General features: G+C 38.6%; 1 protein-coding gene across 2 annotated transcripts in view; it reads left to right on the forward strand.

Moving 5' to 3' along the window:
* SHANK2 (SH3 and multiple ankyrin repeat domains 2) overlaps positions 1–25,062 on the forward strand; it is a 318,764-nt gene that overhangs the window by 157,906 nt on the left and 135,796 nt on the right. For both annotated transcript variants that reach the window (XM_027706520.1, XM_027706521.1), the window contains one exon: positions 17,811–17,886. In XM_027706520.1, the coding sequence (XP_027562321.1) occupies positions 17,811–17,886 (76 nt within the window). The remainder of the gene's footprint in view (positions 1–17,810; positions 17,887–25,062) is intronic.

Below are 25,062 nucleotides of genomic sequence, written 5' to 3' on the forward strand. Positions count from 1 at the left end.
ATCCATCCCACAGGATCAGAGGCTAGATATCTGTGTCAGATACTGTCTGTATTATAGTGGCCTAACAGAAATAATTACATGTTATTTTTTATAATCTTGCCCACTGTAATAAATATTGGTTTTACACATAGGAAGATTCCATCAGCTCACATAATTTACTGGAAATATAGTCAGTGAATTAGAAATACATGAAAAGGGAGCGGTTGATGGTTCTTTAATCTTTTTATATGCAATCTAAATGCCGAGGTAAAATACACATTACTAATAGCTACTTAATCACCATACAGGATGTTGTATAGTGGGGAAATAACTCTGCAAATTAATAACTGCAACAGAAAACTTTAGAAAAAATATGTAAGAAAGTGACACAAGTTTTTATGGTGTGAAACTATAAAATAGATTGGAGAGTGATAAAACCTTATCACTGCTGTGCTTAACTGAGCAGAAATAACACAAAATCGCCTTCTATTATCTTGGTGAATGTCTTTGAAATATTTGGTGTTCAAAGGCATAATTTGGGGCTTCCCAGTGTCCACGGCCTTGCTTTTGAGAAGGGAAGAAATCAAATTCTGGGATTGTGTCCCAAGTTGCAGCTAGAAATTGCTGAGCTGAATAAATCTTTAGCTAAATTCTGTTTCCAAATAGTTGTATATGACAGTAGATCTCATCATCTTTAATTGCTGGTGCTTATTCCAAGTGGTTCATGTTGCTTCTGGATGTGGAAAATGCCAAAATTTAGGCCTACTTGCTAGTTTTCTAAAATGTCTTTAGTAAGCGCCTCTTCTAGAGGAGGACAGCTTGATTAAAATTCCAGTATTAAAATTTCAATGGAAATTTACTTTGGAAATGTGTTTATTAGCTGTGATAACAGAGGGAAATCAAATTGATTCAGAAGTGTATTTTTTTAAAATAGAAACAAAGTAAGACAGGAAATACTTTGGTCTACTAAGTCTCCTCCAGGATTTTCCAAATATCCATTGTAAATATACATTTCAATTGTATTTTATTTATAAATCAAGTTATATGTATGCTACATATATATGTTAGAGGATTTTTCTCCCCTTTTTATATTTTGTACTTTACGCAAAGCTGATGAGGCCTTTTCTTTCCTCCAACTAATTTCTACTTTTATGACTTTTTGGGTAAAGAAGTCCATTTCATTAAATCTCTAATTATGTATTTAGGAGACTCCTCATTCCTTTGTTTTTGACTAAGTAATGACCATTCTGCTTCACTTTATCTCAAAGCAAAATGTATGATGGCTTTTATTCCTTCAGAAATAAAGCAGATGGCATTCAGCACAACATCTGGGGGGGAAAAAATCAGGTCTTTGAAGTGTATTTAGTAAAGTAAACACTGCTAACATGAAATGATGGATTACTGGCTTTACCTGGAATATCCCTGGATGGAAGGCAGATTGTTTGAGTTGCTACCTATTTTAAGTGTTTTGTAACTACAGACAGCATTAGGAATTGATACGTGCAACCAGCATTTCAGTTTATGACATTCTGTGGAGAAAAAGCTTTGAAAAATAAATGTTATTCCTACTTTAGTCCTACTTTGGAGGAGCACCTGCTGCTCAGTCCTGAAAACAGCTCGGTGGAGCTGAGCTGGTGCTGTCAACACATGAATTCTCTCAATTGATTTTTACGATTGCAAGACAAGATGAATAAGGAATTCAGGTCTAGAAAAAAAAAAGAAAGAAAATCACTATGAACCTGTGATAGCTTCCACAAGAATCCTACAGAGGTCCAAGCATTTGTGGAAAATTATGGGGTCATGTGAATAATCTGATTATTGATAAAATCATTTCCTGAAACAAAATGCACTTAAAGCTGGAGGACCTACATTTAACTGTAAATTCTATACTGCCAATAGCAAGTCTCCCTTTAGCTGCTTTATCCCTGTTGCCCATTTCTAGATTAGGCTTTTTCATTCCACCAATATTATCTTACAATTTTGACATCATAATGTCATTGAGGTGACAAGTTGTCAACTTCAGGTTGTGTGATGGGGAGGAAGATTATTTAAAAGCATTTATTTGTCCTTTCTCTCCTAAAATGATTGTGATGTGTGCCAATAACTTGTAGTGCCCTAGAAGAGTAATTAGACAGTGATGTATTAAAGCATGATTGTTTAACCAATTGCATCATTCTGAGTGTCAAAAGAACTCTTCAAGCTGTGCAAATCATTATCACTGTTAGGTGATTATTCCTTGTGCTGTCTGTGTGCAGGATTAGGGTAAATAATGAGCTGGGATTTTTGAATGATATATTTGGGGGATTAGATTTTCATGGTCTCTTTGAGGATTAGGTTTGAATATGCTGAGATGCAATTTATATGTGAGAAGGAGAGAAAGAGAAAGGGAGTAGGGTGAGAAGGTGGGAGTGTGATTATCAAGTAAAGAGAGATGGCTAATGCAGGTGGGTTTAATACACTCAATTACATTTTTGGAAAGGAATAAACCTACTAAGTAGATACCTCAATTAACTGCATCCCGTGTTGGAGACACCATTGCAAAACAAAAGTTCACAAATTCAAAATCTCTTCCACTTCTCTTTGTCTATTTCCATTCAAACATTAGAGGTCACAAAGTCCACAGTAGAAAAGCTTTTATTAGGTCAAGGCTATATTTTCACATTTGCAGTTTGAAAGTGGTTTTGGGAGCTTCACTTCAATTGGGAGGTTCAAGCCTTTTACATCATTTTTCTTTAAGATGAGGGAAGAGAAATAAATTCTGATTCTAGAGAATATCATCAACCACAGGTTAATAGGCTGCAAAATGACCTCTCTGTCATTTTCCTCTTTATTTTGGTAGGGAAAAACTCTCCTGGCCCTAAATGCTTTGCGGGAATCTTCTGGCCCCTCCAGGTGTCAGCCCAGTGCACTGACTTGTCCCTTTGGGTTTGGACCACAGTGAAAAAGAGCTGAGGGACCAGGAGTTTCCCTATGATCCAGGGCTGATTGTACTTACAGCTTTTCCCTTTTTGGGCTGTAGCTGATGGGCACTTCTCTTTCGCTGGGACTCAGGCCACCAGACTATAACACTGTCCCTACCCCTTCTTGTCAATCAATTCCTGGATATTTTATTTTTCCACGTGAGTAATATACCCAGACTATTTGGTTTCTTCAGTTGTAGCATTTTACAAATCTCATAACTAAAATTCTCATAAGCAAAAAGATGCAACATAATTAGTTTTTTCTTAATAGTTTTTAGGCATTAGGCAGGATACGTAATGGAGTTTCAAGAATATATAAGTCCTAAGAGAATTCATTCACTTGCTTCCAAGAATGAGTCATTCAGACTTACAGAAAACATCTGGAAATCAGAACAATTTTATATTGCCATTCCTACTTCTGTAACCTTTGGACACCTTAGAAATATGTTTTGACATTTCTGTAACAATCAGCAAAAGTACATTTTTATTATTAAGGTATAAAATTAAAGTTCCTTTTCAGTTGAATGACTTTAAAACTTAAAAAACTTAAAAAAGGTTTATTGCCTTCCTTTGTCATTTACTGGAGTCTCTGGAATGCTGTTTGCACTCCCTGTGTCTCAGTTACCTCATTGTCTAAATCACAAAGCTGTTCTGAGGAGAAATACCCCGAAGAGTTAAAAAGTCATAGTGACTTTATGAATGTTGACCTGCAGTAATAAGCTTGTCTAATACTATTCCTTGTGATCATTTCAGTGATGATTTTCACTTAAATTTAGACAATTTCACCCTGACAGCATTATTCAAATTAATTTTTTTTTTTAATTCTTGTATATTCCTACAATTACATGTTCAAATATTATTCCAAATTTGTGTATAATCATACACTCTTTGCTTTAATCTTCACTGAAGCAAGACTGGATTTTGGTAGGAACTGGACAGGTTACTCTTGCATTTTTTAAAGCCACGTAGTTTTCTAGTGATCCATTCATGCCATTGCGTTTCCTGAGGGTTTCAAAGTGTGTTACAGATAAAACTTCCTAAGTTTCTGTCACAGAAGAAGTCAAAAATCTTAACTTTGATAAGAATTTTACTGTCACTTTAAAAATAAATTCTTAATCTAGATTCCACTAAGTGTAAGAACATGAAACTTGAAAGGGTCTGGCTTGAGGTGTAGATAAAAGATTGTCAGATTTGAGAAGGAAGGCCTACTTTCTACTCCTTTTTTGAAGACTTCAGCAGATGAAGAAAAGGCATTTAAGTGAAATTGTAAGAACTAACAAACTAAGAGCTAATATAAAGTATAATCTATATATTCAAGCTGATGTTTAGTATGATCTTTCAGTGTTCTTATTTACATCCTATGGATTTGAATCTAATTAATTGGACTTTATTCCCAGTGGTGCCTTGGTGTCAGCTATGGGAATGAGTGAGTCCAGAGAAGGAATGGAGCTGGGGAAGGTCACAGGGAACAGCTGAGGGAGCCAGGGGAGCTCATCCTGGAGAAAATGAGGCTCGGGGGGCCTTCTTGCTCTCTCCAACTGCCTGCCAGGAGAGTGGAGCCAGGTGGGATCAGGCTCTGCCCCCAGGCAACAAGGGACAGAACAAGAGGAAACAGCCTCAAATTCTGCCAGGGGAGGTTCAGGTTGGACATCAGGAAAAATTTCTTCACTGAAATAGCAGCCAGGCACTGGAACAGCTGCCCAAGGGAAGTGGTGGAGTCCTCATCCCTGGACATATTCAAAAACCATGTAGATGTGGCACTTGGGGACATGGTTTAGTGGTGGGGTTGGCAGTGCTGAGGGAATGGTTGGACTTGTTCTTAGGGGGCTTTTCCAACCTTAATGATATAGAACTCTGTGATAAGTAGAGGCCCACCTATGCCTGACCTGTATCTCAAAAGGGATGGATGTTGTTACAAATGGATGTTACACATGGATATTTAGTATTGCATTAATCAGAAATTATATTTACATCCCATTTTTTAAGGCTCATTAGCCCTTTAATGCAGATTAAAATATTCTCTTTCTTATTACTCATCGAAATGACTAAAGTGAAGTATCTTTGACCAAAAATGAAAAGAGAAATCTTCAGGTGCCACGACAAAACAAGTGTGTGGTATTAATTCCATTGTGCTTTGCAAGTGATACGGTCTGACTTCATTGTGTGCTTTTTACGTGAGAAGTATTTTTATTGCTTTTTCTTTTTTCTTTTTTTTTTGTCCTCTTATAGGCAGCAAAAGAGTGGGTTTAAAAAAATAAAGCAGCATTGTTTTTAGAACACTGCAACAAAATATAGAAGTGATAGCTGTGCCACATTTCTGATAGCTGGGTTGAATCATTTCTCTGCCTCTAATGACATGCGTAATTGCTCGAGGTTTTCAGGCGTCCTTCATCTGCACTTATTTAGATTAGTGACTGATGCATTTCCATGGAAACCTGCAGCAGGGGAAAAAAACCCTCTTGGTACAGTGTGGAGCTGAAAGGACGTGGGCTTTGAGCCTCAGCCTGGAACTTGTGGAAAATAAGACCCCTCACTTGTGGTCAGCTCGATTTGAGGGTTTTGTTGTAGCTGTTGTCTAAAAAGTAAGAATAGTTGCCAGCAGCATTCTGTAGAAAGATTTGGAACACTTGTCAGATCATGCATTTCTTGAGAAGCTCCAACTTTTTTATTGTGGTTAAAATAGTACATTTTGAAATGAAATGTCTGGGATGTTCTTCTTCGTGAAGATGCACATAAAACTCAAGCAAGCTGGTTAGAAACTGTGGCTGAAAAGTCAGGATCCAAGGAAGGAGTTCATTTTGCAGGGTTTTTGTATACCTTTAATGAAGGCTGACTGATTTTTGATCTGGTAGTGGCAGCAATGGAAAGGTTTTATATAAATAAAATAGTGACCTCTACTAAATGACAGTAAAAGTCACTAAAATATGTGGAAAAGTACTTTTAAAAACTTTGCACAGTACTATGGCTTTTCTTAATATCTGGTAAATCTTAGTATGCACTGCCTAACATATATTATATCTTTAATAATTTGATTTGTAGTGCTTTCTTAAGGAAACTCAATTCTCAGCATTCTCAGCAATTTGGTCTGATTTTCAGGAGTGTTTAAGGTTGCAACATAGATTTTCAAACGTGTTCTCTTAAAGTAATTGCCCTTATGTGTCTACACAATGCTGTAAGGGCAACTACCTTCCATACTTTTTAAAAAGTGGGAATATTTCCAGATTTGGCTCCCTTCATCCTGCAGTCATCCTAACTATTAGGATGTTGTCAGTGTTGATTATCAAGCAGAAGGCTCTCGAACTAGTGATTAAATGGTAATTTCAAGTGTGGTAGTTGTTCCTCTTTGGAAACTAATTAGTGACTCTGAAACCTTTGTTACTTAAGAGTCATCAATAAAAAGGATCTCTAACTATATCTATATATGATTTTTGTATTTTTATATCTATTATATTATTTGTTTTATTATAATATCTACATATAGTCATATCTATGTGTTCTGATAAAGTCTCACAAGTTCAGTCAATAAAGTTTCGTAGTCCTGTTTCCTTAAAAGTGGCCTGGTGTTTCTAAGTAATTTTGCTGTTGTATTTTTGTGTTGTATTTTAGGGTTATATTTTCAACACAGCAGTGTGGCAAGGCAGAAATTTTTCCCTGTTCAACAGGGAACTGAACATATCTGCATCTCCTTGTTCCACTCTCATCTTCCTCTCCCTGGTCCTGTGTAGACTTGGGTACAACATTGCTTAGCAACATTCTGCCCTCAGCTATATGTCAGCTCTGACTGAAGTTATAGTATTAAATTATAAATTATCCTGAGGCACTTACAGTAAAATTTTCGGAGGAATTCTCTGTATGCCTGTTGGGTTTGGGGAATGTTTTATCCATAGTGAAATTTTGACTGTAAAGTCCATATGCACAATCAAGGCAAAGGAAGAAAAAGATACTGAGTGAAGACTTAAATTTTGGCTTTTTTGCTTGATTTGTGTTTAGTGTTGTCTTGTGCTTGTAAATGATCTTCATCTTTTAAATACCTGAAGTATACACATTATCTTTACCTGATGTTAGGGTGGCTAATTTTGGCAAGAATTTGAAAGAGGGTTAAGAAGAAATGCAGGACAGAGTGAGGAAGTTATTCTTGGGGACATTTTTCACAGAATCATAGAATGGCTTGGGTTGGAAAAGACCTTAAAGCTCACCTCATTCAACGCCCCCTGCCATGGGCAGGGACACCTCCCACTATCCCAGGTTGCTCAGGGCCTCATCCAACCTGGCCCTGAACACTTCCAGGGATGCGGCAGCCACAGCTTCTCTGGGCAACCCATGCCAGGGCCTCACCACCCTCACAGGGAAGAATTACTTCCCAATATCCCATCTAAACCTACTCTCTTTCAGTTTGAAACCATTTCCCCTTGTCCTGTCACTACAGTTCCTGATGAGAACTAATGCCTGAAATATTCCAAGAGAACTGAGTACTCCAGGTCATTGAATTCAGTGCATGGGACAAGTGCTGCATGTGGCTGATTGAACAGAAAGCATTGCAAATGCTGTTCTTGTGTTCCTCTTGGGCTCTCAGGGCAAACAGGGACCTGTTTGATGGCAGGAAAAGAAGAACTAGGAGTAGTTTGACTTGATAGCTGAGTGCCAACCTGGCAAAAAGAGTTTTGAAACCCCTGTGTATGTCAGGGAGTCCTGTGGTGGAAAAGATCCTGAGGTTCCTTGAAGTTCCCACGTCACTCCCATGCACAGCATATGACAGCTTCTTAGGTATTCCAAATTTTATCTATTATTGAAGTGGGAGAATTTGACGGATCATTGATCCTGAATGCAGATGGCAAAGATTTAGACTTGGATGAGGCTTCTGCAAGGGAGGAAATTGAGGGGAAACATTTGTGTCACCATCGATGATGAAAGTCCATAATAACTCTTGTTGAAACTTGCTGTACATGAAAATTAATGATTTTTGAAATGGAGTAGAAGAATGGCTTTTCACGGCCTGTTTTTCCTTACTCAGCCCAAAATAATTCTCCATCTGTTCTTTCCACCTTAGAGTGCACAATGACCTTCTTCAAAGCAGTTGGTTGCCTTTGTGTGGTTATAAAAATGTCTCAGATAGGAATAATCTGTGTCAAGGGGCTCCTGCCACGGAAGAAAATGGAGTTGCATCATAAAATTTTTAAGGAATTTCTCTGAATTTAAGTCAAAGTGACTGAACATTGTTAACAAAATCAGCTAAAAGTTTACAGAGTAGTGATAACTACAAGAAAAATAATATTAAATTAATGAGAGATGTCAAGTTTTAAAACATCGGATTTTTTTTTATTTTTTTCTTTAAGTTTTTAGGTTAGATGTGGAGCTAAACCAGACTTCTTCCTTGCGGGTAGTGAGGGGTTGAGGTTGGTTTGTTTGTTTGTTTCTTTTTAGGGCCATAAGTAAAAATATGGATAATCTGAACCCTGTGTTAACACTCCAACAATTAATCCTGCAAATTCTCTCTCAACTTTGCTACCACCTCTAAGCATGTTGTTGTCTTGTCTCTGTTTGTAGTGTAGTGGTTTGGGACTTTAGATGGATCTTACTGCTCACAGATATGTATTCTTGACTTAAAGTTGTTTACATTGACTGAAATGTTGGAAGTTACCGTTTGTGTAAAGTTCAGCATGGGCAGAAGTTGGGGGCTGCAAAATTAACACCTACTGAATGTGAAAAATAAAATCCCACAATTAAGCAAACTATTAATCCAAGTTTCACCTCACTCCTGCCCATTGCTACATGGCATCATTTTGGATTATGCTGCTGTTACCTGTGAGAACACTGATATTTGTAGGAAATACTTGCAATATTTGCTGGAAAGATGAAAAATATGAAGTAAGGTGTCATGATTAAAAACATTTGTACCACAAGTCAGTTTTAAAGAACTGGAACGTCTCACCACCTGAGCTTTGTAGCTGAACAAGCCTCCCTGACCTTCAGGATTAGTCGTATTTGCAACAGATGACCTTGTCAGCAGGTAACACATCAATACTTCTTTTTCTGCTTAAATTTGAAAACCAAGATGCCTTTATCTATGTGTGCAGGAGCAATTTGGGATCGGCACTGAGAACTGGTTTTTATGAAGCAGACTGTTGATCTCCAATAAAGAGTCAAGCAAAAGGCATTGAAGTTGCTTTATTTTGGCCTGGTTTTGCAAAAACTGCATGTTTCAGCAATGATCAAATTATGTGCAAATAGACCAAGGCCATGCTGGAAAATCTGAGGTGTGTTACCAACCCAGGTCAACATCCAGCTCTTTACAAGTAGCAAACTCCGTAAAATAAATCTTAAAGCAAAGAGAAGAAAAAAATCCTTCCTCTCCCAAGTAGTTTCCTTTGCTGACATCACTCAGAGCTGTGTCTGTGTCTGTAGCAGACACTGAGGAGTTTAATTCTCTCTGTTAACTGAGACCATGGACACAAAACTGCCTGCTAGCATCAGCACTGCACTGATTCACTGTTCTGCCACAGGTGGGTTGGAAATAAGGGGCAGAGGGACTGAAGACCTTCAGAAACCCACCAGGAGAACTTAGGGAAAGGTCAAGTGACCATTCCCACATTTTGAAAATATTCTGCAAATGAGGGAAGAGCTACAGAACCACAGAATTGTAGAAATAGCTGATAAATTTGTTAAAAGAACATTAATTTTCCCTTTTGAACTCTGGATGCCTTATTCAGTGTTAAGAAAATGTTGCCACAACTGCTTACTGGAGTTTTTTTGAGGTATAAATGAGCTTTTTGTTAAATTAAAGGGAAAACTAATGACATGGAAAATCTCTGTTCTTCCATAACTGACTCTCCAGTAGATCCAACTCACATATTTCAGTTATTAAGGTTTCTCTTCCAAACAAAATTGCTGATTCACTACATTCATCAGCCTTTTCAGCATCCTTTGTGGGTAAGCTAATTCACTGTATTCCAGCTAATCTTTCTCTAAGGATGCAGGAGGGAATCAACATCAGTCTTTCTTTCTTTTTTGGAAAAAAGGTTTAGTAAAGGGGAAAAAAAAAAAGAAAAGAAAGGAGGAGAACATTCAAGGATTTGCTATTCCAGTCAAGGCGTGGTCCTTGAGACATTTTTATGCCTGTTCTCAAATCTGAAGAACTTCAAAAACCACATAAGATTGGCTATTTCCCATCTTTAACTGAAAGAAAAATTGTTTGAGAACACCACATCAACTGAACACTGGGGTTTAAAAAAAAATTCATCTACAAGCTTATAAGAAGAAAGTGAACTATGAATTAAAGGTTTTCATTAGTTTACTATTTATAATGCCTTCATCATGTATTTCTTTTTTCCTGATCCTCGTGGTTTATCCCTTCAAATGAAGCATCAATGTGATCAAACAGTTAATAGAGAAAATTTCCATTTATATTTCTTCAGCCCATATTTACATTTTTTGTACACTTTTTAGAATCCTTGGTCCAACTTTGCTTGATTTGGAGGATCCCCGAACTTCATTTTTTCTAGGGCTCAAATGCCTGCTCAAATAAAGAAATCTGCAATATAATGTTAAAAATTGTATCATAGGCCTGAAAAAAATTCTCACATCATTATTTCAATGTACCATATTTAATAAAAATTCAGTTTTGATGGATCTCCATTTTCTAAGGGGGAAAGGGAATAAATGAAATAGCTTATTGAGACTTCACAGTAACTGGTGTGAAGATTATTTATCTTTTAATTTGATCTATTTCTGGAGCAAAGTTTGTAGTGTATCTCTTATCATGAACATCACTTATTACTCAAAAGCAAAATACACACTGAACTAGCAATGATTTAAATCCCTGAAAATCTGAAAGTTATACTTACAACACTCAAAGGAAAGAGTAGGGTGAGTCTTCAGGGACAAAAAGTTTCTGACTTCCTTGTAGTGGTTTGAAACAGGTTTTCCCCCCTGGAGCTAAGAAAGTGGTAACCCCCAGGGGGTGGTGACACTTGAGATTTGAACCAATCTGCGCTCCCGCAAAATATAAACATACCACAAGTAGACCGGAAAAGAAAGTAGTTGTAGTAGTTGGAGAAGAGGTGGCCATGTTCTGAGGCCATGAGGAGCAGGGGCTGGAGCCCCTTGGGGCTCTGCCCCCCCCAGCCCCTTGGCTGGGGCTGCAGGGACTTGGAACCGTGTTAAACTGGGCTAAGTACCTGTAGCTGGAAAGCTGAAGGAGTTTTCTCCACCGTGAGTGGGCAGCGGCAGGAGAAGCGGCAGAACATCGCTGACCGGAGAAAAAGCGATGGCACAGAGCCAAGAGATAAGAGAAGCAGCAAAACAAAACATGCAGCAAAGCAGACAGAAAAACTTCTGCAAGCCGAGAGAGAGAGAGAAAGCAGCAGAGAGAACTAAGTTTTACAGAGAGAAAGTTGGGGTAAGAACTGCAAAACTCCCCCAAACTTTCTTTGAGATCCCTCCAAAAATGGAGGGGGTGGACTCCCTATTAATTGGAAGTCCTGAGAGCTCAGCCAGGACGAAATGTGTGAGAGAGGACCTTGCTGCAGCTTCAGAGAAGCTAGCAACCATCTTGAGGCAGAGCACAGGAGCTCTGCAAAGGGGCTTGAATCCCCTGAAGATACCAGACCGTCATGAAGGCTTCTGCACTTTGTCGACATGACCGTGGTGGAGCAACCTTTGTCTGGGGTAACGCAGCCCACGGAAAGACCCTTCATTTGCGTCGGGGGGCCGAGAGAGGCTTGGAGACCTCCCTCGTGTGTATTGGCAAATATCCAACAACTGCTGCTTCATGAAAGACACAGAGAGCCTACTGCCCTAGTGAACTGCTGCTCAGAGACTGGAAGGGGTCTTTTTTCTTCTTCCCTCCTGGACTTTTATTTGGAAGGGAGAAGAGATTTGATCCATTGTAAATATTGTATGTCATGGTAGAATTAGTTGAAATTGTATATGATGTATTATAGTATTTATTTATTTGTACAGTGTATTGTAATATATCCCTTTCCCCCCATTTTGAGTCTCGTGTAGTGTCTGGAAAACCCATCTCACACTGGGTTGAGATGTGGGAGGGGGGCTAAGAATCAGGAATTGGATTTTGGGACTTCAAACCATGACACTTCCTAAATGAGACATTTGTTTCCTTAACATATCATTTCACATGTACAATATATTATATTCTCATTTAAATCAAAGGTTTGCAAAGCTTTTTTTATGCTGTGATTTGCTAGTAACACATTGGGCATTAATTTGTAAGCAATGATGTGCTTAGTTTATTAACAGATGGAAAAAAAGCAGGCACTAAACAAGTTTTGGGGTAAGAACACTCACTTTAAGTTAGTTTTTTTGAGACATAGTTTTGCTAACAAATCTTCTGCCTCTTTTTGTTTGTTGCTTCTTCTACAATAGAGGTAATTTGGCAATATTTTGAATATACTTGGGGTAGAAAAATATATGCTCTTCTTAGTGATGTTTTCAATCCCAAATACTTTTTCTTAGAGTCAAATTGGGGTCAGTTTTAGGAAAAACGCATAACACAGGGACACTGTCCTGTTGCAAACAAATATTTAAATAATGGCCAGCACAAGTGCACAAGTGAATTATGAACTTCTCTTAAGTTTCTGTATTATCTGTTGTAGCTGGTAGTAAAAAAGAATTTTAGGCTGCTTTCTTCAGCTTTGAATAATTCCTGAATAATAGTTCTCTCAACATAAATGGTTGGGAAAAGCATTTTTCCCACAGGAAGGAGAAGTTGTACAGTGAAAGTCTTAACCTCTGTCATTGCTGGGTGTTGCAGAGTGCTGTACCTAAACCTGTTTTATCAAAGAACATCTGTAACTATCTATTAATGAAACATGTCTCAGAGCTGTGAGTGGGAAAGAGGGAAGAAAGAAAAGCTGCATGTTTTGGGATGGTGATAAAATGGTGAATTTACTGTGCCCAACTGAAGAGCAAAGGGAACGATTCTGGCTTTGACTTTTTGAATTTATTTTTTTCACTATGTTTAGGGTTTCAAAAGCATTTCCTAGTGTACAGACCTATTTTTTTTCTTGCTGGAAAGTGACTTAGAACAGTCTGAAACCACTTCTGAAATTCTGCCAGCATAACAAGTGCAACACTCAGATCAGAGCAGCAGCATAACCTGACTTTTCCCCATCAGGGATATTTGGAGGGGACTTGCTGCTCCCTGTTTTCTCTCCAATATCACACTTAAATTATGCTGTTACTCTTTTACTTCCTTTGTTCATCCTATGGATCACTCTAAACCGTTCCTAGAGTGCTGGCAAGCCTCTGACAACATCCCCACTGGCAGAGCATCCGTATGCAGTTTCCTTGGAAACACGGCACTGAAATGCCCTGTGAGGAGCAGCAGGGAGAGGAAGAGGAATGAAGACAGTTGCTTTGGGATTTTCCCCCCTTGGTTTTTTAATTTTCCAAACAATATCAAATATGTAAGCAATCTACTACGAACAGCAGAGTCAATGTGGTAATCAGGCTGTAACATCCCCACAATAGTTATGTGTTAATCCCTGAAGAAATAGAGCAAGAGTGGGCTTGTCTGTCTGTGTGGATTAGAGTCCAAATTTTATTTCTTGCTTTCCATGTCAGTGATTTTTGCAGCTTTTGATGTCTGCAAGCACTGTTGGAGTCCTGTGGTCAGTTTTGAGACTAACACAGTGAAGCTGCAGGAAGTCCTATATGTATTTGTAGGTCGAGGAAAGCCCTCACTTCTTCTAGGGTGGAAAAGGAGGAAGTGTTTTCCTACTACACCTTCTCGATGTTGACTTTTCTTTGAACCCTTTAAATTACATTCTGCAAGGGCAGGGTTTGAGCCTGTTGCTTGCTGAAGTGTCTGCAAAAATAAATGATACTAATAAAGGAACAGCTGGAGTTTTATTATTTGTGTTGCCACTGTTGCACAGTGCCCACAGCTTATTTCTGCTGCAGCCCCATTGGCTTCAGTGGAAAACAGACCAGGAAAAAATTGCCATGTTCCTTGCAGACTCTTTTATGGCTTTCATCATATCGGGACTTACATTGCTCCTTGAAGGCATATTAACTGATGAGAATAAAACCTCTTAGCTTGTTTCGTTTGGTGTCATCTTGGGGTTGGTTTTGGTTTGCTTGTTTGGTTTTTTTCCCCGATTTTGTTTTGGGGTTTTTTGTTTGTTTGTTTGGAGTTTTTGTGTGTTTTGCATTCTTCTTTTAGGAGAAACTGAGGAGCATTTCACATACATGGTTTTTACTCTGTATACAGCATTGCAGTACTGTGAGAACTGGGTCATTGGCTATAACTTTTGCCCTGACACTTCCTATTGCTGAAACCTAGAGATGGCTAAAGGTCTGTAGAGACAAAGTTTTCTAACCAGATGTAGATATTAGGAAAAGATCCAATGGTGTTGACTCTGGTAAAATATGGGCTTCTCAAGAAATCTAGAAATTTCAAATAATACAACAATAATAATAATTTCAAATGATACACTAATCCTTTCTGTCAATGTAGAGGAAACTGCACCATTTTTGCAAACCCTGGTATTGTGCTCTCCATTCTAGAAAAACTTTTGAACTGATCCAATTTGATCCAACAGCTTTTCATCTGTGGTGACAGATGTTCTTCTCAGTAGGAATGCAGTAATACACTGCTTAATAATGGTTTTCTAGATCTTCCTGTTCGTATCTTCTTGCTGGTCTTAACCAAGTTTAAAAAGAAATCCTCAAAGGATTCTGCAGGTAAAGACTTCTCAAATGATGGTAGCGTTATTAGTCTTGGATGGTCCTAATTTGTTGTGAAGTTCTCAGAGTGCTGGCCTTCAGAAAACCTGAGACATAAAAATGGCAAAAAGTCCAGTGAAAGCTGGAACTAACCCTTTGATGCTCATATACCTAAATAGTGTTATTATGCTATATATGTCTTGAAATCAGAAAAGCAGTTATTAGGCAGTTGCCTGTAGGTTCTTGGTATTCTTTTGTCAAGTTAGAGGCTGGAATCTTTCTAGTTTTTCAGTATCCTGTTCATTATGATGGCAGATTCCTGGTCCTTCCCCCAGCTTTTGGCTGTCAGTACTTATGGTGTGTAATAGGACAGCCTGAAATCTGAGTCAGAGGTTAGGGAAAGACAGTAAGTAGAGAGCAACCTGGGAAACATACCACTTAGCCTGCAATTCAGGAGTTTGGAAGGCTAATGGTTTCCCAGATGATCCCAGTGAATATGATTGCACACAAAGAAGTGGGGGAAGGTAAAGGGATGGGAAATGGGGAGCAGATACAAGCTGCAGCTGAAGGATGGTGGCTCTGCAATACTGAGGAGCTGAACAAAGCTATCTTTCCACTCCTCCCACCCACTTTGTATTCCTTAATAGCACTGGAATATCGTGCTATAGAAACCAGTTTCTACAGGGGAAACATCTGGCTCCTTAAGGCTCAAGCAGTGGCTTGAAGATTTACAAAATATTCATCATACTTAATTTCTTTTAATCATTTATAAGGGACTTCTGAAAACAAGCCAGGGGAACACTCTAAGTGGAATTCAGGTTTATATTTTTCTGCATTTCTTCGGTTATGTCTCTTGCTATTAATCTGATTTTTAGAGTAGTATGAGAGAGAATGTTGCTTAGTAGACTGCAATTCCTTCAGATCACTTTATTCCATGTCACTGCAGGGCATTGGATTTTGAAGCTAAACTTGTAAACTTAACAACAGAGGCATGACCTGTAAGATTTCCTGAACCCCTCACAGCACATTAGGAGTTACAAAGCTTCAAAGCCAAATCTCTGTGAGCATCCACCCTGTAGCCTTGGGTACCATTGCTGCTCATGCACTTACAGCTCTTGTTCCACGAAAAGCAGGGGGGTGTCCTCCAGCCCTGCAGCTCCAGGCTGACTGAGCTTCGGTTGTGTCTAGGGACATACCTGGGGAGTCCTGGAGCAAGTTGTGTCCTTTTGGGTGTCCCAGAAAGACAGGGAATAAGAGCAGCAGGAGCTGGAACCTCAGGTAAAGAAAAGGACTCTTTGGCAGAAATTATTGGTTGTAGGTGAGTGAGAAAAGGACAAAATAAGTCTGTACAAAACTATCAAGTAGGATTCATACTATAATAGGAATTTTCTCCTTCTTTTGCCACCCTGTAGGAAAGAGGCTGGCTGGTCTCCATGAAACTCATATAAATGTAAATATTTCTGCTTTTTCTTAGCACTTCTTTACTTGTACTCTTGTGAAGAAATAACTTGCTTACACTTTTAGGCATCTGCAACTTTTTCAGCTATAATTTCTCTGTGTTATGAATATATTGTATTTAAGTCCTTCTGGGGGCACGATCCAGTTATGTGTCAGCTGCACTGGTTAAAGCAAAGAAAGATGCATTTTGTCCGCCCCAAATCTGCCTCCCAGTTCTTGCTTCTGCAAAATGCTCCTTGGCTGTGTTTAAAGCCTATTACCCTGCCCTGATGTACTTTTTCCCTCTGCAGACTTGGTCATCTGGCAGCACTACCTCTCACAGTAATTTGTAACATCCTTAAAAGCTGTGACAGAGAGATGGTGCACCTTGAGGGCTCTGTCTGCCTTGGAGAGCTAATAAAATCTGTTTGGGTGGACTCAGGCTGTCCTTCCATGGAAAGTTCCTCAGCTGTGCAGATGAGAATTTCAGGTCACAAGCTAAATCAGTGACTTTTCCATGTGATTTTTGATGTCTCTTAGCCAAAGTTAATGTGATTGCATTGGAGGACCAACCTGTGCTTAGGCAAAAAATATTGATTTTCCTATTTTGGCTACTTTTCCAACTTTTCCAAAATTTTTTCCCTTCCCTTCCCTTTCCCTTTCCCTTTCCCTTTCCCTTTCCCTTTCCCTTTCCCTTTCCTTCCCCTCCCCCTTCCCCTTCCCTTCCCTCTGGATCTCTTTCCCCACATGGTGTGGGGCACACCAGTCCTAGTTCCATTTCCATCTGAGGAACCATTTCCGACGACTGAGGTGGATAGGGAAGGGGTTACTCCAGCTCCAGGGGTTTCTTCAGGTCCTGGAAGCATGGAGGGGTTAGGTGCTCCCCCTCCCCCCACCACGTGGTCCCATGGCAGCCACAGACAGCACACGGGACTTGGAGAGGAGGCCAGAGAGAGCTTTATTGTTGGGGTGGTTACATATATAGGTCCGAGGAGGATTCACAGTGACCAATTACAGGGTCAGGGGGCTTACAGGACACCCAATGGCAGGAAGGGGTTAACAACCAATAGGAAAGGGTTAACAAGGTCCAATGAGAAGACTTCTTGATATCTTCTCAGGACATTCCTGAAGGGAATGTTGTCCTGGGGGATCCTGGGAAGAAGAAGCAGTGACTTTGCAGAAACACAAAAAGCTATCTTGAAACATATTTAAACCACAGCTTCTCATACAAGGCAGATTCACTGCTACACTTCCCTTCTCAAACCTTCCCAAACCTTCCCTTCCCAAACCTTCCCTTCCCTTCCCAAACCTTCCCTTCCCAAACCTTCCCTTCCCAAACCTTCCCTTCCCAAACCTTACCTTCCCTTCTCAAACCTTCCCTTCCCAAACCTTCCTTTCCCTTCCCAAACCTTCCCCTTTCCTTTCTTGCCCTTGCCCTGCCCTGCCTTTTCTTCTTATACTTTGTCTCTTAGCCGAAACTATAAAAGAACCAAATATTGGTCCTAAAATGTTTTGCTTCTGAGAATATGAGTGGAACTTTAAAACTTTTGAATGACATGATAAATGACCTACAAGAAGTTCTCCTTATTCACTTGATGTGTGTGATATGATAAAAAAACATCTCCAAAGTCAAAATTTTTTTCAAAATGCCTTGAAACCACATTAATTCACTGCAAGGGAATATAAACAAATACTTCAGCACTTGATAAAGAAATGCTGGAGTATTAAAATTCTCTTTTCTTTGTGCAGAAACACGAACAGATAGAACAAAGAAGCTGTTTAGACACTACACAGTTGGATCCTATGACAGCTTTGATGCTTCAAGGTAAGAATTTTTCTTTTTGGTCACAATATTTACAAAACCTTCCTGGGTTTTATTTAATTGTTACTCTTGGTTTAGATTTTGGAGGGAAAGAGGGAAACAGGTTATTAAACAGAGCTTTTTCGGATATCATTCTACATCAAAATTGGGTTTTATAACAGCTTACTTTGTTCATATGGGATGGGTCTGCAATAATAGTGTGTAGTGAATTAATGAGTGTCACTGTTTTGTTTCATGAGTGGTGAGAGAGATCAGCCTTTCAGAGAAGCAGTGCCAGCTGCTTCTACAGTCAAGGACCACTTAAGTTGTTGGATTCTTCACAAGATCAAACCTTTTATCTGTTCTGGCTGACAAGGAAACCAAAATAAAATGTTGTCATTTGTTGTTCTGAACATATCTTTACAACCTAAGTAGGCCTGAAACTGCTAGAAATGAGGCATTTAGAAATTAGGTAATTTATTTGCAGTTTCTGCTGAGAATTCATAATTTTTAAGCAGGTTCTTCTCTCACATACATGTACCTTGGACATCCAGGACATCCTTGTAGATAGGATGATTTTTAAAACACAGAACTTCAGTTAGCTGTTGGTGTCTTCTTGGGAAAATTTTGGTGGCATACTGGAATCCTTATGGTTCTCCCCTGATTGTCCAATTACAGCTTGGGGTTTTTTTTTTGTTTTCAAGAAAAGCATCTTTATTGTAGGAGAAGAATTCTGAAATGTGCAAAGCAATGGCGGCACAATATTCAAAGAAAAAAAAAAGAAAATGTGGTAGCTGCTGGGTTTATTAGGTGATCTTAGTTCTTGTTCTGAGGATCATGTGTAGTTTTTATGCCAGTTGAACAACCTGGGGAGAGAGGAGGGCATTCAGGTTTGCTGAAGTAGTTTGGATACCCAAGATGTCCCCAAAAATATTTGAAAAACACATAAATCTGTAATCCCTTGAGTTGTGATTTGATTGGGTGTTGCAATGTTGGCCGGAGAGGGAAGGTTTGGTGAAATGGTGGGAGGGGAAGTTCCCAAAGCTTTGCGCTGTTGGACACAAAGTGATTGACTGGAGAGTCTAATAATAATAAAGTTGTCAAGAGCTGGTAGCCTGTACTATGAAATAAGTAACAGCAGAGTTAACTTTTTGCAAGATTCTTCAAGGGATCATTATTCTGTAAAATTCCCATCCTTGTCCCTGTGTTTCAGTGTTAATAGATAGGGTTGTTTCTGCACAAGTAGAAGCTGTGGCTGCAGTGTGTTGCCTCAGAGGTACCAAACAATTCCCCTTGAAAACCTCCTGCTACTTTCTAACAACAGATTTTTTTCATTAGAAAATGTCATTTCCATCAAAACCTTCCTGTCTTTTTCTTTTTGGAGGAAGGGAGCTATTGATTCTAAAGCATTTGGATTTTTTGTTGTCCTTTTACCAAGAAAATTCAGGTCCATTCTTGGGAGAGAATAATGTCATCTGAAATAGTGGTTACAGAGGTCGTTTTGAAAGCAGGAGACCAACAGCCAAATTCAAACCGAGGGCTTGAACCTCATCTCAGTGGTGCTCAAGTATTTTTAACCTGTGAACTGTTGGGGATGAATGGATCATGCTCTGCTTTTGGGAAGTCATAGTAAGTGTGTGAGATGTTTGGAGGAAAAGTGGTTTATTTTTTTTTTTCCTTAAGGTTTATGTAGTGCAACAGTAAAGCTCTCAAAAATTCACCTTACTTGATTCAGGACTACAGCTGAGAAGGAAAGCTTATCAGAAAAAAATGAGGTTTTGTACAGACTTATTATTGATAAATTATTTATGAAATGTGTCTGCAATTGTTCTTGATTCTGGCATTGATATTTTTTAATTGTCTGAGCAGTGAGAGGGAAAGCAACAGAGTTCTCCTGGCACACTGTGAGTAAAGCAAGGCTTTGATGAAAACTCATCCTGAGTTCCACAGAGAATCCAAAACCCAGTGGATCCATTTTGAAGGGTAAAAGTGGGAATTGAGAGGGAAAGGTAGGAGAGGGTAGAATTAATGGGGAATTCCAAGAAATACAGTGGAAAGGTAGACTTGCTTAACACACTTTTAAACAGAGAAAAGTGTGATAATCTAGAATGTTTCTCAAGTAACACTAGAAATAAATAAAAAAATTGGTTTGGGTGTCTAAGTTTCCAAAACTAATTAATTGCTGGAAACAAAAACACTTGTTCCTCTGAAGTGGATTTAACAAGTCATTGTAATTAGGCATTTACAGAGAACTTACACTGTGGTGAAATTTAAACTTCCTTTTGCATCCTTTACAAAGTGAATGCTGCTCTGATACTTTTTTCTTACACGCACAAAAAAAGAGAGTTTGAGGACTCTCTTTCCTAAAACTGCAACAGCACTCAAAGTTGTGTCTCAGATACTTGACTGAGGCTTCAAATCAGCTTTTTGTGCATCTAAATGGTAATTTTCCTGGTGCTTATGTATTGCTGCCGAGGAAAAAGAATTTGCATTTCAGAATCTGGTTGGAGATTAGTATGTCTTGTGAGTATGTAGAGATTTAATTCCTCACATGGGCTTCTTCAGGGAGGGGAGTTATTAAGAGGCAAACAAGGTGTCAAACTAACAGCAATTCTTGGTATTTGTACTGCTTTGATGACTTTCTCTGTTATCATTTCCCATCAAAGTAGGGGGAAAATACAGTAAAACATATTTAAGGCTGGCAGCTCAGGTTTAATAAACATTTGTCAGAAGGCAATTGTTGCCTATGTGCTAAGAACAGCTATGAATCCAAAGTATTAACAAAGCTGATCCAGTTCCTTCCTGGAGATGATGTGGGGGAGTGAAGGGAAGTGCCTGCTCCCTTCTTTTTTTCCTTCTCCCTCCCAAAGGGCAAAAAATTGCTGAGTAGAAACACTCTGTTCAGAAATCTGTATTAATGGGCTTATTCACATGCAGGAAAATACATTGTACATGGCATTTTTCATCTTTAGGAAAATGTGCAGCTTGAGTAATGGAGGTTCATTAAACCCTATTCCAGCTTTGCATAAGAGATCAGTTATCCATACATTAACTTCAGGAAAATGGGTAGGATACTTACTAATAGGGAGAAAGGCAGTGAGACTTGCTTGCCAGTGCAAATAGTTATTAAATATCACACAAATATAATATTTGAAACTCCCAGGTCCAATTTATTATCTGCTTTAAGTGCTGATGGCAGACATTAATCCTGTTATGCAAAAGTGACGTCTCTTGCTGCTGTTACTGCTTCTATTTACATGGATTTCTTTACTATTTTATTAAAACCTTGTAAGAAATAATCACGTTCAATCATTTTCCTTTAATCTGATGCAGATGGACAAATGCTGAAGGGAGGGATAGGCTCTGTTGCACAGACAACATGTGAGAGAAGGTAAAGTTTGTTGTGCTAACAGGAGCTCTTGTTGGACAAACAGGAGTAAATACGCATTCCCTAAATATTTTTCCCAGGCTGCAGCTCTGGAGGCTGAGGTGGCAAGTGGGATGGGCAAAGATTCCTTCTTTCCCTAGCAAAGGCTTCCAAAGTATTATAAATACTCCTCAAGTCTATTTAAAGTTCATGACTACCTTTAATTCAAAGAAAATTATTTGTAGGCCTTAAATCAGTTACTTCAACAAAGCTGGAATCCAGTTTAATAACAGAAATATTGCTAAGGCATAGAGTGGATGTTGAAATTTTTTAACAAAGTCTATATTTATTAAAAAATAAAAGTAAGGTAAACCTTTAGAAATGATAATTTTTTAATCTACTTTTTAACTGAAGTGAGGGAATTGATTAATTCTCTCAAGATAGGACAGTGAATAGTTCAGTCAGGAAAATCAGAGGAGGCAAAATGAAGTTATCAAATTAAAATATGTGGAATTAATTTGTTGTTTAATTTCAATTGTGAAATGTTAGCACCTTTTAAAATGTGATCACTGATAACACAGTGATAACAGACATAAATAATATGAGCCATTTTGGTACTAGGTAAAAATGACAAACTTGATTTGGTGGAAAACATGATCCAGTTGCCTCCATGAATTTAGAAACTTTAGAACATGACAGTGGAAACTTTTCCTACTGCATTAATTGCATCATCTCCCTCCCACCCCCACCAGAACAGGGAAATAGCAAAAGCAAATAGCAGAACTGAATGCCAACTTCAATGCAATCATGAAACATGCACATAAATATAAGGTTTTCTGGCTATTCTGTGTCTTCTCTTCCCACTATTATCGACTTTCACGTGTGGGTTTTTCTCTCACCACTATACTGGTCCTACTCACTATATGGGAGAAGTTTTCTTCATACCTTTCCTTGCCATCCTGTGGCTCCAGCAATATTAAGAAGCTCACAGGAGAGGATGTAATAACAAATAACTCTTTCCAAAGGCTTGTTGCCACAAAGTTAATGACAGGACCAAATTGATTTGCCTTATTGTTTTTGCTCTGTTTTTCTGGGTGAAGAAGAAGAGGGAAATTGGATGGTGTAACCTGGGAGGTACGTGTAAGAAAGCTTAATTAAAAGCTTAATTCATTAACCCTAATGTCCCTACTTGGAGTCAGGTGGCAGAATCCACATCCCAGGAGTGTAGAAGTTGACAGAAGCAACTCTTCAAAAGCCAATTTACATACAAACACCTCATAAAAAAAAAGAAAGAGATTCTTCTCAGATGTTCTTTCCCAGCAATTCTCTGTTGATGTTGTCATTCTGCACTGTCAGATAGAGCAGCATAAGCTTTAATCCTAAATAGCTCAAAGACACTCTTTGGCACAGCTGAAGCTGTCTGCACCTGTAATTCATGTTGTGGAGAGCTTTTTAAATTTAATTTTTTTTTTAACCCACAGAATGTGCCTGTTGAATTTGTCCCAAAGCTGTGATGTAAGTGGTGCTGTCTTGTTAGTTAAAGCATAAGGTGTGTTACACTTTTTTTTTAGTGGAAACTCTGAATTTGATGCAGAAATATTTTCATCTAGTTTGATATCTGGTTTCCTGTGGATGTTTTACATAAATAATCTTCCTTCTGGAAAAATGCAATTACTTATCTGTTTAAATACATATTTAAAATTTGACAGAAACTGTTTGTGGAGTTCTGGTCATTGCAAGTGATGAGGAATGTAAGACTGACAGGAGCAAAGGGATCTTCCCTTGGTTATGGCCTGCAGTAATCCTGTGTCCAGGGTGTAGTGACCTTGGCATCTGTGCTCGCTGAGTGCTGCTGCCTTGGCAGCAATCCGCTAAATCCTGGCAAATAGATCTTCACAAAAACTGAAGGAATGTATGAGAGCTGTTGTTATATTTTATATCCTGCTTCCCACATTTTCCTGTTGATTGTCCCTAGGCTGGCAGAACAGTGAGAGGCACTGAGAGAAGTGTCAATAAAATAGAGAATGAATTGGTCTTTCTGCACTGGGGTTATAAGTAAATAATCTGGGGTTGGAACTGGATGATCTTTAAGATCTTTTCCAACCCAAACCATTCTATCATTCTATGAACTGATCTTTTATTTGTTTTCTGTTGGATGGCACCAGTTCCACCATACTAATGTTTCCGGTCAATTTTTCCTGTTCATGTGATCTCTTGCAGGATCTGGATTAAGGATATTAAAATGGTGCTATTCACTTTAAACAATAAATCCACAATTCCTCTTGCTTTATTCTGTGATTACCATATTGATAATAAGTTGAAAGTGATTTTGCAGTTATTCTTACCTGCAGGCATGTATATTAAATATAATTCTAGGTTTCCTCTGGTGGAAAGAAGTAAAAGCAGCAGCATTTGAACTTTTTTTACCTATATCCATAGCTCAGTTTTTGCCTGCAAGATGGTAGCAAGAATACCTGAGAATGCTCATAGTTGTAAAGAAATAGATATTTAGAAACATGTAATGCGGGGATGTGGTTACAGCTGAATGATCACTGAGAATTTAGTGATTTAAAATCTCTGCATATATGATACTCTTGGTTCTTTTAGGCACAGAGACCAGTCAGCACCAGCCAAATTGTAGAAACAAAGCATGAAAAATATTTTGTGTGCATGTTATGTCTAAAGTTATCTTGTTGGACTTGCCTATTGTCTGTTCTCAATTTATTAATTAACTGTAATAATCTGATAGCACTGAACTGCTCTTAATGTAAGGCAGAAAGGCCAGGGTAGCTCAGTTTTAATACCTTGTGCCTCATTAACTTGAAGAGCATAATTTCATACAATTTGAAAAATTGGCATATGTGTACTTAAGCAATAATTAAGGCATTGTAGACTCTGTGGAACAGGTGGAGATGTAAAATGTGAAGTTTTCCATTTACAGTTATTTGATTTCTAATGAAAATTATTTTAGTTGCTAATAAACAACTTTGCACTTTGCCTCCCCTGCTGTTGTGTGCTGCCACGGTGGAGCTTTTTATGTTGGTGACTGCATCAAATATTTAAAATAATTGCTAAAATAGGAGGTAAAAAGAGTGTGTGTGTTTATCTGAACTGTAGTATCTCTCCATTGAAATCTGTAGTATAATTGCACTATGAAAGTCTAATAAAATTTCAGTAAGATGTAAAACTATCATTGAGGTATAAAAGTTTCCTTTCAGTTCTAAGTACTTTTTTAAGTTGTTTGTGGCCTTAATATTGAAGTTTGCTTAAACCACTTCACTAAGATTTTAGCTTTTAGCAACTAATGGTTTGTTAAGCAATGATTAAAATCTGTTTGACATTTTGTTGGCTAGATATTTGCTGAATTTTTAATGAGAAGTGTTAGCAAAGGAAGATCAACAGTTTCCAAGATCAAAGTTAAAAAAATATATCCTTTCCCAAACTGAAAGTTAAAACGCTCTTTCTGAAAGACTTTTAGGATCTACCTCTATTGCTAGTCCAAACCTCACTGTGTGACTGCAGGTACAGAAGATCACAGCAAGGGCTGTGATCTGGGGGATGTGCCATTTCCTGCACAGCCGTATTTCCTCTGCAGCTCCTCTGACCAGATGCTGGAGGAGAGGATGGATTTAAATGTCAGAACTGAGAGCAGCAGCCTGTGTCCTGTGCATGGGGTGGAATAAAGTTTCCTAAATTGGAACAGAGAAAAGGGAAGGGAAAGGGGAAGGGGAAGGGAGGGAAAGGGGAAGGGGAAGGGGAAGGGAAAGAGGAAGGGAAACGGAAAGGGGAAGGGAAAGGGGAAGGGGAAGGGAAAGAGGAAGGGAAAGGGGAAG

The sequence above is a fragment of the Neopelma chrysocephalum genome, unplaced genomic scaffold (assembly GCF_003984885.1).
Source record: "Neopelma chrysocephalum unplaced genomic scaffold, ASM398488v2 Primary Assembly neopelma1_381, whole genome shotgun sequence".
NCBI lineage: Eukaryota > Metazoa > Chordata > Aves > Passeriformes > Pipridae > Neopelma > Neopelma chrysocephalum.